The 17,750-nt window shown below is 41.6% G+C and overlaps 1 protein-coding gene across 1 annotated transcript; it reads right to left on the bottom strand.

Annotated features, from left to right (window-relative positions):
- Positions 1-4,886: 4,886 nt before the first annotated feature.
- slc1a2b (solute carrier family 1 member 2b) lies at positions 4,887-14,165 on the bottom strand. The gene is made up of 11 exons (XM_029522621.1): positions 14,128-14,165; positions 11,750-11,889; positions 9,928-10,080; positions 9,408-9,658; positions 9,007-9,154; positions 8,385-8,511; positions 7,924-8,157; positions 7,648-7,842; positions 6,917-7,051; positions 6,428-6,692; positions 4,887-4,958 (listed from the first exon to the last, which is right to left on the bottom strand). Exons 1-11 carry the CDS (start codon positions 14,163-14,165, stop codon positions 4,887-4,889), a joined length of 1,758 nt encoding a protein of 585 aa, XP_029378481.1.
- Between the last annotated feature and the right edge of the window lie 3,585 nt (positions 14,166-17,750).

Raw genomic sequence — 17,750 nt, 5'->3', positions numbered from 1 at the left:
TACGGTCTGATGCTGCATTCAGAGTAGGAGCACAGGAGCACCGTCACTGCTGAACACTGTTATAAAGCCCAGAGGAAATGTATTCCACTACTGACTGACGAGTTAAGGATTGGTCAAAAAACATGCACTCGCTGGATTTTGACAGTTTCTTACTTTTTAAACTTTATTTAGCTTTTTAACAAAAATTATTATACTACTATTGGTTATCTATCTATACATTACTACTAAATTATCTATCTATCTATCGCTTTCTCTCTCTCTCTATCTGTCTATACACATTTATACACTTTAGCCTGTTGTTGGCTCCTCTTTGTAATATTGGCTTCTTAACGTGCACAGATTAGAAGATGAATTGTCAGTAGTAGAGCTACATTGTAATATTTAGTGTCGTTCACCTGGACCTGGCCCTCTGCAATGTGCTCGTATCCCCTTTTATAATATATATTCCACTAATGTTGTGCTGTGTAAGACGTTATGTTTAAAATAGGCCGGTTAATTGCTTATTTCCTGAGAGCCATAGGGATAGATCCAAAACAAACTGAAGACAGAATCCTTTACATCTTTCATATTCGCAAAGAATGAGGCATGCAAGAAAGAATGTACTAATATGTGTTTGTGCATGTGTAAAATATATAAAAATTCAAATAATAGCCAAAATTTAGTTATGAATCAACATTTATTAGTTATATTTGTATATGTACACCAAAGGTACAACACTTGATATGTAGAAACAGATTTCTTTAACATAGACCGAGGAACGAATTCATGTATTTTTTTGTCTTTTTTTTCTCAGTAGTATTTCTCCCCCACACGTACACTCTGCCTTTACATCAGAAATACAACAACTTCTCAAAGAGGGAAGTCCTAGAAAAGTAAAATAAGGAAAGCACATTGTAGGCAGGAGTGAGACAGGCTCTATTTAGGAGTTTCTCCAAAAAGACACATTTCAGTAGAAAAGGAGAAGCTTGAAGAAATACTGGCTCTTTGTTGAAATAGTGTGTCAATCAAAATCCACGCAATACAAGCCACTTAGCTCTGCAAATTCCAGGTGTTTGTGCGTGCATATAGTTTCTGTGTAGAATGCAAACAAAAGGCAAGTAGAGTAAAAGGCAGTTTACCGGGTGGGATTTCTATCAACCTCCTTGATGCTGATGGAACAACAGAGTCTCATTACGCAAAATGTGTGAGGATGTGACATGTGGGGAGGCTAACACAGAATCTCAAACATCAAGCTGTCTGTGTTTTGCTTTGAATGCACCAGGTAAACAAAGATGCCTGAGACTAAAAAGGTAGCTCTAAACTGTAACAGGTATCTGAATACATCTGATGTTTGCGCTTTCACTCAAACCAAGCAGGTTGCTTGATTTCCTCACTCTGTTCTGCATCCAGGGCAAATCAGACTTTTATTCCTTCACTTGTCTCTCTCTCTTTTTAGCAACCTTGATCACTGTAACTCCACCACCAAAGTAATGTTGACCCCCCCGTCACAGAGTTCCCTTGCTCTCTTACGCCCTCTCGCTCGCTTCTCTTTTCCTCCTCGTCATGCAAACAGTTTGCTTGCTTCAGGGTCGCTGTCATTTCTGTAAAATTCTGCATTTCCACTGAACTGAACAATTATATATTTATTTATGTACAATGAAAATGAAAATGAATACACACTGCTTATATCTTCATGGAACAGACATTCAAAACGCTTACATTAGATACAAAAAAAAAAAGAAGATATTTATATATTGGTGTGTGACAGGCAGGTAAGTAAAACAGCTAGTTAACAGCTATTAGAGAATAAAAAAAAAACAAACAAGCAATTTATTACACGATTTCCTCTCTATACATTTCGTCTAAACTAATTTTACTCAGGACATAGATGATATTTTTACTCTAGAGGATTACATTAAAAATGTCACAGCAATGAAACTATTTTCCTACATATCATTTCAATGCCCCCCCCCCCCCCCCCCCCTCCACCCACCCACCCCAACAAAAGAAAATAAAAGGAACCAAAAACCCCCCCCAAAAAAAATTGGTTACCTACAATATATACACAAAGTGCAAGGAGGCACTTCAAAATATCATGCTTTTAAGATAGTGGTGCAAAAAATAATTATCATTTTATTTTATTCATGCTTCTAAAACTGTGAGCTTGAACATAATAGTGGTCCAACACTCAATCCCCATTGGTGACACGATGGTGTCTGCATTGTCTCCTTTGCTGGAGCATTTTTCACTTTTTTTTTTTCCTTTCGTTTTTTTTTTTTTTTGAGGATCACAAGGTCAAAAGATCAGGCGCAGAGGCCTCATCATGGGTGCCAGTGCCGTGCTCTGCAGATCACTGATTACAGTTGTAGATGTAGTCGCCCTAGGTTTCAGCGTGTTTGCATGTGTGTTTATACATGTGTGCACTTTAAATAGAAAGTGAATGTGTGTATGTGCATGCTTGTTTGTGCGTGTGTGTAAGGTATAAATCAGTCTTTGCAGAGTGTACGGCAGAAACACCAAGTGCGCACTAAGTTGTGCCAAAGCACACTTTTGTCAGCCGAGCTTTAAAAAAAAAAAAAAAAAAAAAGCAGTGAAAGACGTCTTGTGAGAGTCTCAGGAACTAAAGGACAGAATGCTGCGCTACATGTTGTGTTAAGTTTCCTAGCGTTACTACGTTATGTGACGTGTCTCGTTTGTAGTGAACATCTTCAAGGCAAGGTCGCCGTTAAAGCGCAAAATGAAAAGAAAGAAGACAGGAAAGAAGGTGGCTGAAAAGCAGTGATGAGGAAATCATATCCAGACCGACCTCCCAGAAGGCTCACCTCTCACTCACAGGCTAAAAAAATATGAATAAAAATAACAGCCAGTTGTCCTGCTTTGTTGTGTTTGTTAAGCCATTTGGTTGTGTGAGAGGAATACATTTGTATTACCTGATAGTTGGCAACATTCTGGTTTTCATGTGTGTTACTATACGTGTCCGCTCTTTTGTTCTTAGAGGACTTCTCACCAATATGGACACACAGCTGCAGCATCTAGGGTTTGTAGAAACAGTCATGAGCTCCGGTGGCTGAAGTGTATTGTTGTTTACCTTTGTAGGTCTGGCTAAACAGGAAGCTGTTGAGCCTCCCCACAGAGTGTTCTATCAGTTTTCTGTCTCTGTTTGTGTAAGCCGACAGCAGCTGCCCTCCTTCCTCCTCAGTTTCTTTCTTTCTTTTGTTCAACATTTTTCTGATTGTTGACCTTGTGCTCTGTCTTAGTGTCTCTGCTTCCAAACAGTTCACAGACTGAGGAGAATTCAGACACCGGATGTAGTCTGAAATAGAATAGTGTGCTTTCTGTATGTGCTGAAAAATTCCCTTTCCGTCATATTATATTATAAAATTACTGTCCTTCAGCAAAGTCCTTTATAGTAGTCAGAACTTTCAGAGAAATGTGCTGTTTTTTTTTTTTTTTGTTTTTTTTTTATTTTTGAGGTGAAGCGCTTGAGTAGCTAGCAAGTAAACATTAAGGATGGCAACATTTTTCCCTGTAAAAGAGTAAACATACAAGCCTGAGTATCTCTCGCTCTCCCATAGAGTGGTTTTCATGTGATTTTTAAATAAGCTTTTACTTACTTACGGAATACGATCAGTGTCGACATTAAACAAAAATGTGCATGACTTTGATTATCCCGCTGACTCATAATTATCCTCTTTGTGCTTTATTGTGCTCTGTCACACTTTATATATCCTTTTCTGTTGTGCTAAATTTTATTCGGATATGTCCATTATTGACGATCATTTGTTCTTGGAATAATCATACTGAAGTGAATTTAATTGTAATTTCGCGGATTTCAAAAGAATATTCTTTTTTAAAAATAAAAAGTTTCAAATTTAGGGCAGTGATTTTCCTAGCTTTAGGTTTAAAAACTTGCTGGAGCAGCTACCTGTAAATGGACAATGGTGCAAGAAAAGTGAAAAATGTGTCGCGTCATGGAGGCAATTCAAAGGCCTCAGTGAGTTGATTGATTTTCTGCCTGTTTGGTCCCTATAAATGTCTTGATCATGAAACCCCGGCTCTCATTCTTCCTCTCTCTCTTTCTCTGTTCACACGCACACACACATACACACACACACAAAGTTTCATACCTCACTCAGCAGAAGACTTGGGGAAAGAAAGAAGTCCCCTTTCTTTACAGTAGATTTTTTTTTTTTTTAAGGAAAACCAAAGGAAAAGGGGGATAGAAAATGGGCCGGGTGATTTGTGCTTGATAATTCCAAGGTGACTGTGCTAATGGGTCAGGGCAGGCGGGGGGGTTAGTCCATCTGGCTAGCCCAGTTTAGCCTGGCTAACCAGATGTGGGCAGATGCACTGTGGCGCTTTACATGAGAGACTGGGCTGAAAATGAAAAGCGGTGGCCCCCCTCACATATGTGACGGTACAAACCTCAGTACAAGCATTACATCGGTCGCCACGATTTATCCTCTGACTCCTTGTCATCCTCTGGTATTAGAATAATCGACTACCTCTATGAAATGCGGACAATGATCTCAGTGATGATCCCATCATGCACAGCCACGAGCGAGGAATAGTTTATCTAACTGTTTTTTTCTCCTCCTTTCCTCCCCAAGCCTTGAAGTATGTTGTGCAAGTATCTGCTATCGGACATAATTGTGCTTTAACAGGTAAAGTACAGCTTTGTTATCAATTATCAGTAGATTAGTGTTACATATCAGTCAGATAGACAGTTACAAAAGGTTTAAAGGGACTAAAACGTAAAAAAAAAAGAGGAAAGCTTAACTAAAAAAAGAAAGAAAGAAAGAAAGAAAATTAGTAGTTCTGTTCATGTGACTTTTTTTCATTCACTCTTTTATCACCAGGTAGGAAAGCTTGTGGAGCCCAGGAGTAGGGGGATCTCTGTGCTGCCATTATTCATGTTTCCAAGGTTCCTCCTCAACAAGCGTGCACTCCGCAGCAGAGCCGTTGGTGGCTGAGGTTACCTGCAAGCAGTTAGCAGGGTGCTCAAGCAGTGGATCAAAGGTACACGTTAAAAAAATAAGAAAAAACCAACAAAAACAAACAAGTTTCATTTCTCATAAACCTCTGGATCAAGGATTTGTGCACTTTGACTTTCAGCTTTAGCCAAGAAGTCTAATTGGTCAACCCATTTTATACAGCCAAAAATGATTACTATACATCCTCTAAATCTAAAGACTTAATTTCAACCACTAATAATCATGCCACTGGTTGTCTTGGTTTGTTTTGCTGACCTGGGAACAGGCCACGCATTTGTGAAAAACAACTCAACAGGCAATCAAACGGAAAACGCAGACACATACATATTTGAATAAACAGTAAACACAAAATAGACAGATTAGACAGAAAACAAGGTACCAACACTACACACAGAATGCATTGTTATGATTTTGTGACTTTTCAAGCACGCTACAGCGGTATGAAAACGGGGTTAAAAATGTGAGTCACGTGCAAACAGAGAAGAAATCAAAACGAAAAATAGTCATGGTGGAAACTGGAAATAGCAAGCCTTTGTGTCACATTTATATGTAAATGTCTGCTAATAAATGGAGAGGAGGAGCGGCGGAGAGGCTATAACTTTTTCCTATGGACGGATTGGTTCTGTGACAGGTTGCCAGGGTTGCTAGGCAACACCTTTCACCCTTTAATAAATGAATAGGCTCATCAGTAGACCTTTTTCCGCCAGGGCACTTCTGTGTGTGTGTGTGTGTGTGTGTGTGTGTGTGTGTGTGTGTGTGTGTGTGTGTGTGTGTGTGTGTTGGGGAACAAGTAACCCAATATTTTATCTTAAAAGACTGGAATACATTCAAAGACGGGATTCAAAGGGCATTATGTTTTACATTATGGGACATACTTCACAGCTTTCCATTTCATAGCACAGTTTTTTGTTTGGGTGGGTTTTTTTCCCCAGTATGCAGAAATAGATGGTGTGAAACGCCACCCCCTCCCCAAAAAAAAGAAAAAAGTGTGGTAGATGTGTGTATGAAGGGGAATATATGAACCGCTGACTAGCTTTAACACTTTCCCTTTCTATAACAATCTATAATCTAAAAGAGAAAATGTAAAAAGTGCTATAATCATTTGGAAAAATGATGTAGTGTGAACTTTTAATGGAACGGAGGACTGCTAAATAATTCCTCAGGGTCATAATGCTAATTATGAGTTAGAGCCTATTCCCAAAAAATTACAGTCATCTAAAAGTACTTTTTAAATGTTCTTTCAACACAAAAGCTGCTTTCCCAGATAAATTAAATACATGTGTACACACGCATCTGTTGATCTGTTGCTTCTGTGATAAAACAACGGTGATGCTATCTACATTATTTTACACAAACATGCATGAGATAAAAACACAGTCCAAAGGCGCAGGGTGAGCATGCAACAGCAGAGAGAGTTATATACAAGTCTCTACGTCCGTAAGCATTAATTGTACCTTGCATTCATCTACTACGACAGAATTGTTAGCAGTAGTGGGAGCAGTGGTGCTAGTGGTGGCGGTTAAGACGCACTGGTTGGAATTGTTTTCGTGGTGGTTCTTCATGTCGTCGTAGTAGGACTGGGTCTTCGTCATCATTTCAATGTCGTCAGACTTAGCCATGTGCGCGTCCAGCTCTTCGAGCTCTGCCTTGGACATGTGGTACACGATGCCTGCACCGTAGGAGTCACCCACCACGTTCACCGAGGTCCTGAATCGATCCCTGAAGCGAGAGAAACCGGGACATGAGGAGGAGGAGTACGCTTCATAAAGGATGAAATTACCATGAGCTCTATTAATGCTTAAACACAATAATAATAATAAATTGCATTTAAATAGAAGCCTTTCAAGGCTCTTAAGGTCGCCTTACAGGGCAGAATGGAAAGCACAGCATTATTAAAACACTAATATATACAATTATATTTCTACATTTCTTTTCAAACTCACAGCAGCCAGTCGACAGCAACCAGCAGACTGATGTCTTGAGTTGGCAGGCCTACAGCAGTCAGGATCAACAGCATAGTCACCAAGCCGGCACTGGGAATACTGGCTGCTCCAATACTGGCCAGTGTGGCTGTCAGACTGGAGGAAAACACAGCAGATGATCACAGAGTGTATTTTAAAAAACATCTGCACCCAATCACATCATCCACAATCCTCTTTGTAAATCCTGCCTCAGCTCTCCAGCCGCCCAATCATCGCTGCCTAAAATGCAGACTCTCATTCTCCGTGGTGCTTGTGTGAAGAGCAGCAGAAGATAAGCACTAGAGTGGGTCGTCTGTCTCACAGGAAGAGAGATTTCAATGTTAAAGAACTTGTTTTTGCGTTCCTACTTGAGATATGGAACTGGTCCATGCTGCTTCCTCCTGGTGGTTCATTTGTAAATTTCTTCTCTACACTTTGATCGAGTAAGCCTTTTTCTGTTTACTGTTTAAGAGTGTGACTTATGAGTCTGAGTGTTGTGTCTAAGAATAGCTTCTCAGAATTTTGTGAGCAAGGAAATTTATGTTTTAGGCGAGACAGAGTTCAAACATGGTTGAAAACGCAGATTGGAGACAACACCTAATTGTGCAACTGCAGAAATAGTATGATTTCAACTCGATAGCGCAAATGGCATCAGCTAACTGACTTTTACATAAAATAGGAAAAAACAACTATAATATGAAGCTCTGGCTGACCTGACAGTGACAATCTGGCCCATGTCGAGGTAGATGCCATTCATCTGGGCGATGAAGATGGCTGCCACAGCCTCATACAGCGCAGTTCCATCCATGTTGATGGTGGCACCAACTGGGAGCACGAAACGAGTGACTCTTTTGTCAATCCCCAGGTTTTCTTCCAGACACCGGAAGGTGACAGGCAGTGTGCCAGCACTGAGGGGGAAAACAAGGTTATGTATTGTAAATCCATAAATATCAAGAAGCCTCCACCTTATCATCCATGCTGATGCTGACCTGGAGGCTGTCCCCAGGGCAGTGATCCAGGCCTGGAAGATACCCAGGAAGAAGGTGAAGGGGTTTTTCCTGACGATAACAAAGTAGATGCTGGGAAGGAAGATGGCGCCGTGGATGATGAGGCCAACAATTACAGTCACCATATACATTCCCAGCTGCCTGGCCACCACCTCCAGATCCTTGATGGAAATGATCTTACCACAGATCAGACAGGCGATACCAAAGGGAGAATACCTGATGAGATCAAACGGTTTTTTTTTTTATCATTACTTTAAATTTGGTATTAAATACGGAAAACAAACTGTTTGTCAGACAATGGTGGCTCCTTTTTGCTAAAATCATCGTGTCATCAAATGCTGTGATGACATGAGACATAACTTGATATATAAAGTTATTTTTGTGTCTCAAAACAACAAAATTGATTTCGAAATGAGTCAATGAGATTCTGAAGTGATACCAACCACATGATCATGATGACAAGCTTCATCACAATCTCATTGAGGATGTTGAAGAATTCAATCATGAGTCTGGCCTTCTCTCCCATCTTTCCCATGCAGATGCCAAATGCAATAAAGAAACCAATCAGACCTGTGACAGAAAGTCATAAATAGACCCTTAACTCCGATTACCATTGTGAAAAGGTGAAATGACTAATACATGAAGGAATTCTTAATAGAAGCTGAGTGATTTTACATTTACAGCCACAAAACATCAAGCTCTGAGATGTTTGTTGTGGTCAAACTGCATAAATGTAAATATTTAGAAATGTTTCTGAATGTCTGCGTATTTAGCCATGATAGATGTAGTTCCGATGATGGCAGAGGGTAGAGGATTTAAATATCTCAGATATTCATCAAGCCTAAAAAATTAGGCATCATTTATGGCTCTGAGTGAATTACAACTGTTCTGGACTTTGTGTTTAGCACTGAATAGCAATGCAAGCATGCTAAAGTGCTTCACAAAGATGGTAAGCATGCTTGAGATGATAGCTGCTTAGCATCAACATGTTAGCATCGTTAGGATGTCAGCATGCCGCACACCAGATACTAGCATGGCTGCACTTGGCGAGCAAATGTCACACACCCAGAACATTCATGCCGCTTTTGAACTGCAGGGACTTTTTGACGATGAACTGGGGCTCCTTGGTGATGTTTGCCACCAGTCCCTCCATTGCGGTGGCATTGACCTCCTTCTCGACAATCACCTCCACTTTCTTTGTGACCGTCTGGATCTGAGGTTACAAAGCATGAAATATTATTGATGTGAAAAATTCCAGACACTCAATAATAATGTTAGAAAACTACGATGAAGTTGGAGAATGCGCTCCTGCACAGAGAGCAGAGTGAGCACCTCATTAAAAGGCTGTTCCATCTGATGTAGTGTGAACTTGACATCTCGGACAGGAACATAGCACCTGCTCTTTTTTTTTCAACATCCATTACTGATAGTTAAACTTAGGCATGAATCTGTGTGTCTCACATTACCTGTTGGAAACAAGCCTGCACCAGGTTCTCTGGGAACAGGTTCCTGATCAAATCAAAGAAGGCATCCAAGCTGGACACATCATCATTTTTCTCTCCCTCGCCCAGATTCTCCTTCAGTTTGGGGTTGCCAGGGTGGATGACTAACACCAGAATTACTCCCAGGATAGCGGCAATAATGGTGGTGGACATGTAGTAGACCATAGCTCTAGTGCCCAGGCGACCGCTAGATTTGGCATCCAAACCGGCCAGACCTGCAGCCAACACAAGCAAGATCATGTTTACCTGGTAATTTGGTCTCATTAGATGGAAATGTTGAGTCAACACTGTGGGGCAAGAAGGGTGACCGCAAAGACCATTTGGGGATTGTATGATGATGTTTGATCATCTGCATAATTCTTACCATGAGGAATTGAATAAATTGTTGTCCATTTAAATTTCATAATGAATACTCTGAATACTCCACTAAAATATGGAATACTCTTGAACAAAATATTATTTGTTCACAGAAAGCGATCAGCACCTGTGATTAAACTGGAGATGATAAGTGGCAGGATCAACATCTTCAGCATCCTCATGAGGATATCTCCAGGAAAAGCAATCACCATGACAATATCTGGGTGGATTGGGGAGGCCACACGTAGCAGCATCCCTGCTACAGCTCCCAAGATCACACCTGAAGTGCAAAGAAGAAGGCAAGGTTAGTGCCACAGCAAGAGCAGATACCGGTCAGAGATGGATTCAGATACACGGAAATACCCAGAAAAGTGAGTCTGATCAATGAAATAACAAATGAGCAATTATTTTCATCTTCATCTTTCACCAAAAGGTTCATAACAGACTCAGATTCCATTGTTTGTGCCGGAGGCAGTCTGCTGGATGTTTAGCGAGGACAGTGAGCGGAGCAGATAAAACAGAAAACCACTAAGTGACAGTAAATCTCACCGAGGATTAAGATTATATCTCTCAGAGAGAAGGCACCATGTCAGATTCCCTGGAACAGCATGTTATCACCGCACACCCAAAATGCTTTTGAGGATTTTTTTCACTTTGGGGCAAGAAAGATGAAAAGAGTTTTACTACACTTCAGTAAAGGAGAAAAGGAGAGGTAGTTGACCTAAATCTCAGACTCACTCACCAATAATATTTTTAGCTAATGGATTTCTGCTCTCAAAAAACAGAAAATTTTAATAGCGCAGCCGTTCTCTAACAAAACCATTGTTGGTCTTTTAAATATGTCTCATCCAATTGACTATTCTTTTCCTGCATGGACAGCAGCTATGACCTCTATGTGCTCTAACCCACCACACCCCTGCAGCCCTGCCTGGCGGGCCTCGCTGTATCTGTTCATTTCAGGCCACACAAATCTACTGCAACCCCCCTCATGCCCCCACCGCCACCACCACCCCCTGGGCTGCACTTCCTCTGCTACCACACCACTGCCAAAGATCACACAGCCCGAGACGTTGTTTAATAACACGCACTGGAATCAAAAGCCCTGGAGCTTTCTCTTAGAGAAGAATTGCGCCGTTCAAACCGTCCTCCCGTCTAGCAGCATCCTGTGGATTCTGCACGCCCAATGGTTTTGGATGCCACTTTATTTCCTGTGCCTTCTCTTTGCAAGTTCCCATTTAGGCTCTTATCTGCCAAGTGACAGATGATCAATGATTGTGCTGGCTCGCTTGCCTTGCTAGAGTCCTGCCAAGAGGGGTGAGATGTACACATTACACATGCTCACACAAACACACATGCATGCAAGTGAGATACAGGTACACAGCCAGATACATGGCTGAAGGAAGTACAGACGTCCAGACACACTAACACACACGTGTATCAATATATAATCAGCTAAATTTATATCTTACATAGCCCCTGCTTATAACAGATTGCAAAAAACTTAGCTGTCAGAAACAATAAAGAAGAAATGATATGTGCTGGTTAAACTGTTTGAATCAGACCAGAAACCCCTCGTCATAAGTTGCATCACTCTATCCCTGCCCTTTCCACATGTCATTAAACCTCTCCCCTGCAGCCCAGCAATCCACTGTGATAATCACAATATTTTTCATGCACCACCACAGGCTGTTTGTGTGTCCATTGCCACAGAGAGCTTTTGATAGCAACAGGTGGCGCAGAGCTGGGGAAGGTCAGGACACCCAGTTATCTTACTGTCTGGTACACTGAGCAAGCACAGATGGCATCTCCTCCTAAAGCAAACGGCATACCAGAGCTCTGAGTTCGCAGTTCACTGAGCTCAGTGGAGGTGCCCGTCTATAGCATGTGATGCTTTTTGTTAAGTCCTTAAAGAAATGAGGGAGCGAGACATCAGTGATGAGACGACTTACCGAGGACAGTGAGTGTGAGAAGAAGGTTCTTAAACAGCTTGGAACATATTTTGGCACATTTGGACTGAGGCCTGGCCTCAATGGGCTCCAGGTGGCTCTCGTGCATCCTCACCTCCACTTGTTTAGGCATACTGTTGGCACTGTGACAAAGAGAAATAAAAAAAAAAATGACAGGGCTGGTTAGAAGATGCAAACCTTTCAAGAGTTCCCCTTCAAAAACCTTCTGTCATGTGTTACAGCACCAGTGCATTGTGTCGGAAAACCAGACCTAAAAAGAGTACACTGCATATTGTGCATACTGAAGTGCTTTCATGCACACTATATTTGCATCCACAGAACAACTATGGAGCAGAAAGGGATTTCTAAAAGCAGAGTTCAAACTCGCTGAGATTCAGAAAATGTCAAAATTTGAAACTCTCTATTATGTCATTTGGATATATTTTTTTAACTACTCCAAAGGTTTAGGCAAACCAAATGATAAATCTCCCCCAGTGAATTTGTTTTAAACAGTAATAAAAAAGAGATCAATGGAGACTTGACAGGAGCAAAGTTTAATTAACTTCAGAGAGTCATAACAGGCACGGTGCCTGTTATGACTTACACTCTCTTCTTTGTCTCAGATTTGGTTTGGTTTTGTGAGAACAAAAAAAAAAAAAGTGTACATGAATGAAAGAAAGACAAAAAAGAAAGGAAGGAAGGAAGCAAAAGGGAAGCTATAGTTTGATATCCCTCATCTGCTTAACAACTAGAAGGAATAATTTGTCAAAATGTCTTCCCCGGTTTGAAATCTTTTTTGTCTGTAAGGAAATAGAGATGTCTCAGTGTTCCCATTCATCTCCAGTACGCCCATTAAAATGTCTGCTGTGATGGATTACAAAGAAGAGCAAAGAAGAAATAATGTGACTCTGACCTTTACCCTCACCCCTGGGGTTCATGGCCTAAAACTCACAAATGGAAGCCTCAATGGTGAAGTTAACTTTTTTGTGCATGTATCCTCCCCCTCCAGTTCACGATGAAGTCAGAACACTTCATAGATATTAATCATGTTGGCTGTCAAGATTTTTTTTTTTTTTTTTTCAAGGCTGAAACTTGATCAAAGGCAAGATGTGGAGCTCATACAATGGTCTGCTTTCAGAGAACTTCCTCTCAACCAAAGGCTCCTTTATAATGTTATTGTTGCTGTATAAGTAGTCACTAATAATTCCGCATGAGCACAGACACACACACACACACATTTACACACACCTCCTCCAGCTTTGTGTATTGCTGTGCTGCAAGCCTGGCTGTAAAGGAAGACCACCTGGCCTGCTTCCAGGCGCACAGATGGATCAGTCCTGTCTCATCTTATCAATTTCAAAGTGAAGTGTGAAACAATCGCACTCTCTCATCTCTGCATTACATCATTCAACCACCAACAACCACCAAAAAAAAAAAAAGAAAAGAAAAGAAAAAAGCTGGATGAATTAGTGAAACCCCAGAAATAAAACACTGAAAAATAGCCAAGTGATCCCATTCCAAGAGAGGGATGACTGCTGTTAATTGAAATTCTCTGCTTTTCTCTCCCTTTCATTATTTTTAGCACTGAAAAAGATCGAGACGGAGGAAGCAGATGCTGGACGTCACCGAGGTCGAATATAATTCTGTCATGATCTTCTCATTAGCACTTCTCTCGCCAAGTCAGAGACAGATGAGACAGTGGGATTGTGAAACCCAGTGTTTGATGAACACTGAAATGCACAGCGAGAAACGAACTAATTACATCGGAGAACTATCATTTCACAGCAGTGAGAAAAAAGGTGTTGTTTAAATGTTGAAACCTAATTTAATTCAATAGAAAATTCTCCGTGCTACACATCAATTTCAAATCTGTAAACAGCAATGTGAGCTTAGAGTTGATTCTCTTTTCCAAATGTGTGAAATGTGTGAAATGAAACCGTTATGCAGCATCCTTTGACCTACATGGATTTCAGCTGCTTCTTTTACAAACTGTAGATGTCAATGAAATGTTAATGGATGCTCACAAAGCAACTACGATTAGTCATAGATTTGACTAAAAAAGTCCAGTAGAGGGTCATTATTCAAAAGTTTTCACACACACACACACACACACACACACATTGAATTTTGTCTCAGGCTCTAATAAAATCATTTTATAAACTGGTTAATGTCGGTCAAGGGCTTAATCAGATTAATTGCACTCAGCTGTGAAGCCATGAAGAATTGAATGAAGGTCTTCATAAAAACGCACCTGAAGTTCAAACTGAGAGTCTGCTGATTTATCATAACCTTTAATCTTGATATAAACACAGATTGCATCAATCAATAAGAGAAAAATGAGTAAAAATTTACTATGGCCAAAGGGTTTGCATAGTACTTACTTCATTTCTGGTGGAGTAGAGGTAAGAGCTATATACATTGACCAGGATCAAGTCCAGTCTTTGGTCTTTAAGAGTGAACCAGCACAAGATATTGTTAGCAGGATCACAACTGCTCCATCCAGATAAATGATGTCAGCTGTCAGCAGATAAGGTCCCAGGTGCAGCCAGTGGCTCGCCACTCTCAGCTGTCCACCAGCTAGTCCAAAGCATCCAGAGAGGAGCGAGTCAACACAGCGCAGGCAACAAGCACATCAACCTGAATTACCCTATCCTGATGTCTGCTACCCCCCCATCCTCTGCCCCACCGCCTCCTCGGCCCACCCCCTGACTCGACCACCATCACACATACACACACATCAAGATACGTTCACAAGCACATAAACAAACACGCACAGCAAACAAACCTATAGGAAAAAATAAATAACTAAAAATGATAAGTGGGGGGAGGAGTCAACGTCGAAGCTTAAGAGAGATCCTGGATCACTTGGACAATGTAATCCCTGGAGAGATCACGCTCCCAGACTCATCCAGCTGCATGGGATAGCGAGGGAAAGGCCAAGCTGCTGGAGATGAGAATGATGGTGCCCGCAAATGGCACAGAGCAGACAGGAGTGAAATGAATAAATGACATAATGACGAGTGGAAGATTTAATGTCCATAATGTTGCCGTTTTGGACCTTTGAGGTCATTCTGCCGTATACAGCAGATGAGAGGTTAATGTTTGCTGCTCTCTGTAGTTACACTCTAATATGTTATTATGTTTTGCCTTTTAGAATTCGTCCAAAATAAGGTTCACACATTCAAGTCAGACCTCCAGAATAAACATTTACATATCCCCCAAAACTGAACAAAATGCCAAAGCACAGATGATCAAACATGAATCATGTGAGGATGGTGTCACAGTGATTTCCCTCCAGTATCCCAGCAGCATGAGGCTTCACGTTGCATTGAGCAGAATCACATTATCCTAATTAGGGAAATGTTTTGGAAAGCTATTTCCTCTTCAGACAAATGACCAACAGCACAACAAAAGCCGCAGTAATGCCAAGTCTGTCAGCAAAGGTTGTGTCATGAGAAATCACTCATCCCAAATCCCTTGACATGTCATACTCATTCAAAGGGCTCTCTTGGGGAAAATGAGAATTTTTCATGAGCAGAGTGAAGAATCAGGACAGAGGAGAAGGGGTTACAGGGGGGGTCCAAGAGGGACATCAGGGGAGGAGGGGGGTACTGGGGTCACAGCAGCACCTCTCAGCCAAAAGAGGGGCCTGTGAGGGGAAGGCTGAGGCAGCCATCCCTGCTCTTGGCTGGTACCATGTGAAGCTCTCTGCTTCCTCTCTCTTCCTTCTGAGGGGCTTTGTTTCACACGTAAACAGCGGCAATGGCCCCAACTCGCCCCGGCCAAGCGCTGCATCCAAACTGGCAGGGGTGAGAAAGGGGGGGGGGCTCGAATTGGGGGGCGGTGTAAGGGTATAGCAAGAGGGGGAGGGGGCAGTGGGCATGTCCAGAATGCCAGTTCTTTCAGGCCACTGATGTCATGACTGTGCCCACCGTGGGAGAGCAGCGGACGGACCAAGGCGCCCCTTTCTCTTTCCCCCTCCACAGTCTCTTTTTCCAGAATGAATGAATCTTTCAGAAGCGGCAACCATTGTGTCCCATAATCGACAGCGATTATCCCGATTTTATGCTGCCTTCCCAGTGCGAGGAGGTTCCCTGAGTGCTGGCATTGAGGGCCGCCGCGATGCAGCAGGCACCACGAGGGGTTGTCCTGGCAACGCTGTGCGGCTTAGAGAGAAGGGGATGAAGGGGAAAGAGGAAGCTCAGAGCCACACACACAGCAAATAAACACACTACCTGCACTTATACTATACAAAGATAGGATGAAGCTTGAAAGCTAATTGAATGGATAGACAACTTATATCTACTTCACCTTTGTACTCAAAAAACTCTCCAGGAATCAATTCTTCAATGTTATCGATGTTGCATAAATAATGAGCTGCTGTTACACACTGTCCAACAACACTCATGAGCCCAACATGAGCTTCGATAATAATTAACAAGTTTGCATTACAGAGCAGTTGTTTGGCTATGCTTGTCTAATTCAGACAGTTGGGATCCATCGGATCACTGAGGGAAACGTAAATAAAAAAAACTGTTTCCCACTGGTCTCCGTGGGGCCCGATGCCCGTTCTCATGACTGGATCATCACAATATACTGTGAGGTAAAGACAACTGGAGCTGGGCCAGGCTCCGGATATATCAAGCCCCTCTGGGCCTCATAGTCACTTGCCATGCAGTGGGAAGAAATGGGCTCACACATAGTGGCTGCCTAGGAGCTGTGAAAAAGCCCCCCCCCCCCAAAATGAAGCTCTCAGCAAACATTTCAGGTTGTGCTGTGCATAGAGAGTGGAAGATAAATTCCAGCATCAGAAGAAAGGGAAGCATTGTCCTGCTACACCTCGTATTTATAGATTCCTATATGTGTAAAGGAAGGAACACATTCACTGACAGACAGATGTGTAGACTAGTAAGTAAAAAATAAAATAAATTCAAACTTTCCCACTGGGACCAAGTTGCCTAAAACTGATTCACTAATTCAACCCCAAGTGCCAAAGCCCAATCAACAGTGTGCTTTTCTCCTCATTCTCACTTTAGGCATCTCTGAAAACTGCCCAACTGATTTGTATCTGTCTCACTAGGTTAATCTCTGAAAGCAGAACATTGTCTTCTATTACTTGGTTCATTTTCTGTGAAAGAATTTCAGTGTTCCTTTATCTGCTCTCTACATATATTTGTGTTTCCCTTCACAGTCAGCCTACTCATTCAGCCTCAGTGTTGATATAAAAGATAATGACCGATATCTGGAACTGGAGCAGACATTTCCGCTTCTAGATCTGGTAAATTTTAGAGAATCACTCCAGAAATGTTCAGTGACTTGAAATAGAAATCATTCGAAAGTTGTCTTGATCAGTGACCAAGTAAAGAGAGAATCCAGTCAGATCAAAGACTGACACAGAGCCAAAGGACCTGCACAATGAACGGTGCATAGTTTTACTGATGTCCAGTCCAGTCCAGTCCTTCCCTCCAGCTACTACTTCTGGACTGAATGAAATAACCTATTTAAAGAAAAGAGTAAATAGCAGATGTTGAAGTACACAGAGTGTGTGTTATTCTATGGTGACACATCAGTATAATTATGCCTTTGACATCCGGCAACAATACTTTGACAAATTAGTTGAGCAATTATTTCATTCTTACAAGCTACATTGATTTGATTCATTCTCGGAGGGATTATGACAAGTTACCTTCAAAGTATTTGAGTGGTCAGGGGTTGAACGGTTAACCCTTCCAGACGGATATAAAGTAGCATGGCAGGCTTTCAGTACCACGGTCAGTGACACAGCCTGAGGCCTGGCTGAAGTTAGTGAGACTCACACACACACACACACACACACACACACACACCTCTGTGTGTTTGTGTAACAGCTATTCGTCTCTGTTTACAGTTATTTTCTGTGTATCTATTTTCAAAGTACAGCATACATTGTGTGTAACATCTTTGCCATTGTCATTTCCTCTCCTCCTGCTTTCATCAAATTTTTTAAACAATTATCCCAATTTTT

Source organism: Echeneis naucrates, chromosome 16, assembly GCF_900963305.1.
Source record: "Echeneis naucrates chromosome 16, fEcheNa1.1, whole genome shotgun sequence".
NCBI classification, from domain to species: domain Eukaryota; kingdom Metazoa; phylum Chordata; class Actinopteri; order Carangiformes; family Echeneidae; genus Echeneis; species Echeneis naucrates.
The sequence above is the reverse complement of the archived record's forward strand: the minus strand, read 5'-3'. Positions and strand labels throughout refer to the sequence as shown.

Coding starts and splice junctions, on each gene's coding strand:
- slc1a2b (XM_029522621.1), bottom strand. CDS start 14,165: ATGTATATAGCTCTTACCTCTACTCCACCAGAAATGAA. Junction 11,890..14,127: donor TCTACTCCACCAGAAATGAA/GTAAGTACTATG, acceptor TCTTTGTCACAG/TGCCAACAGTATGCCTAAAC. Junction 8,158..8,384: donor CTTGTCATCATGATCATGTG/GTTGGTATCACT, acceptor TGATCTCATCAG/GTATTCTCCCTTTGGTATCG.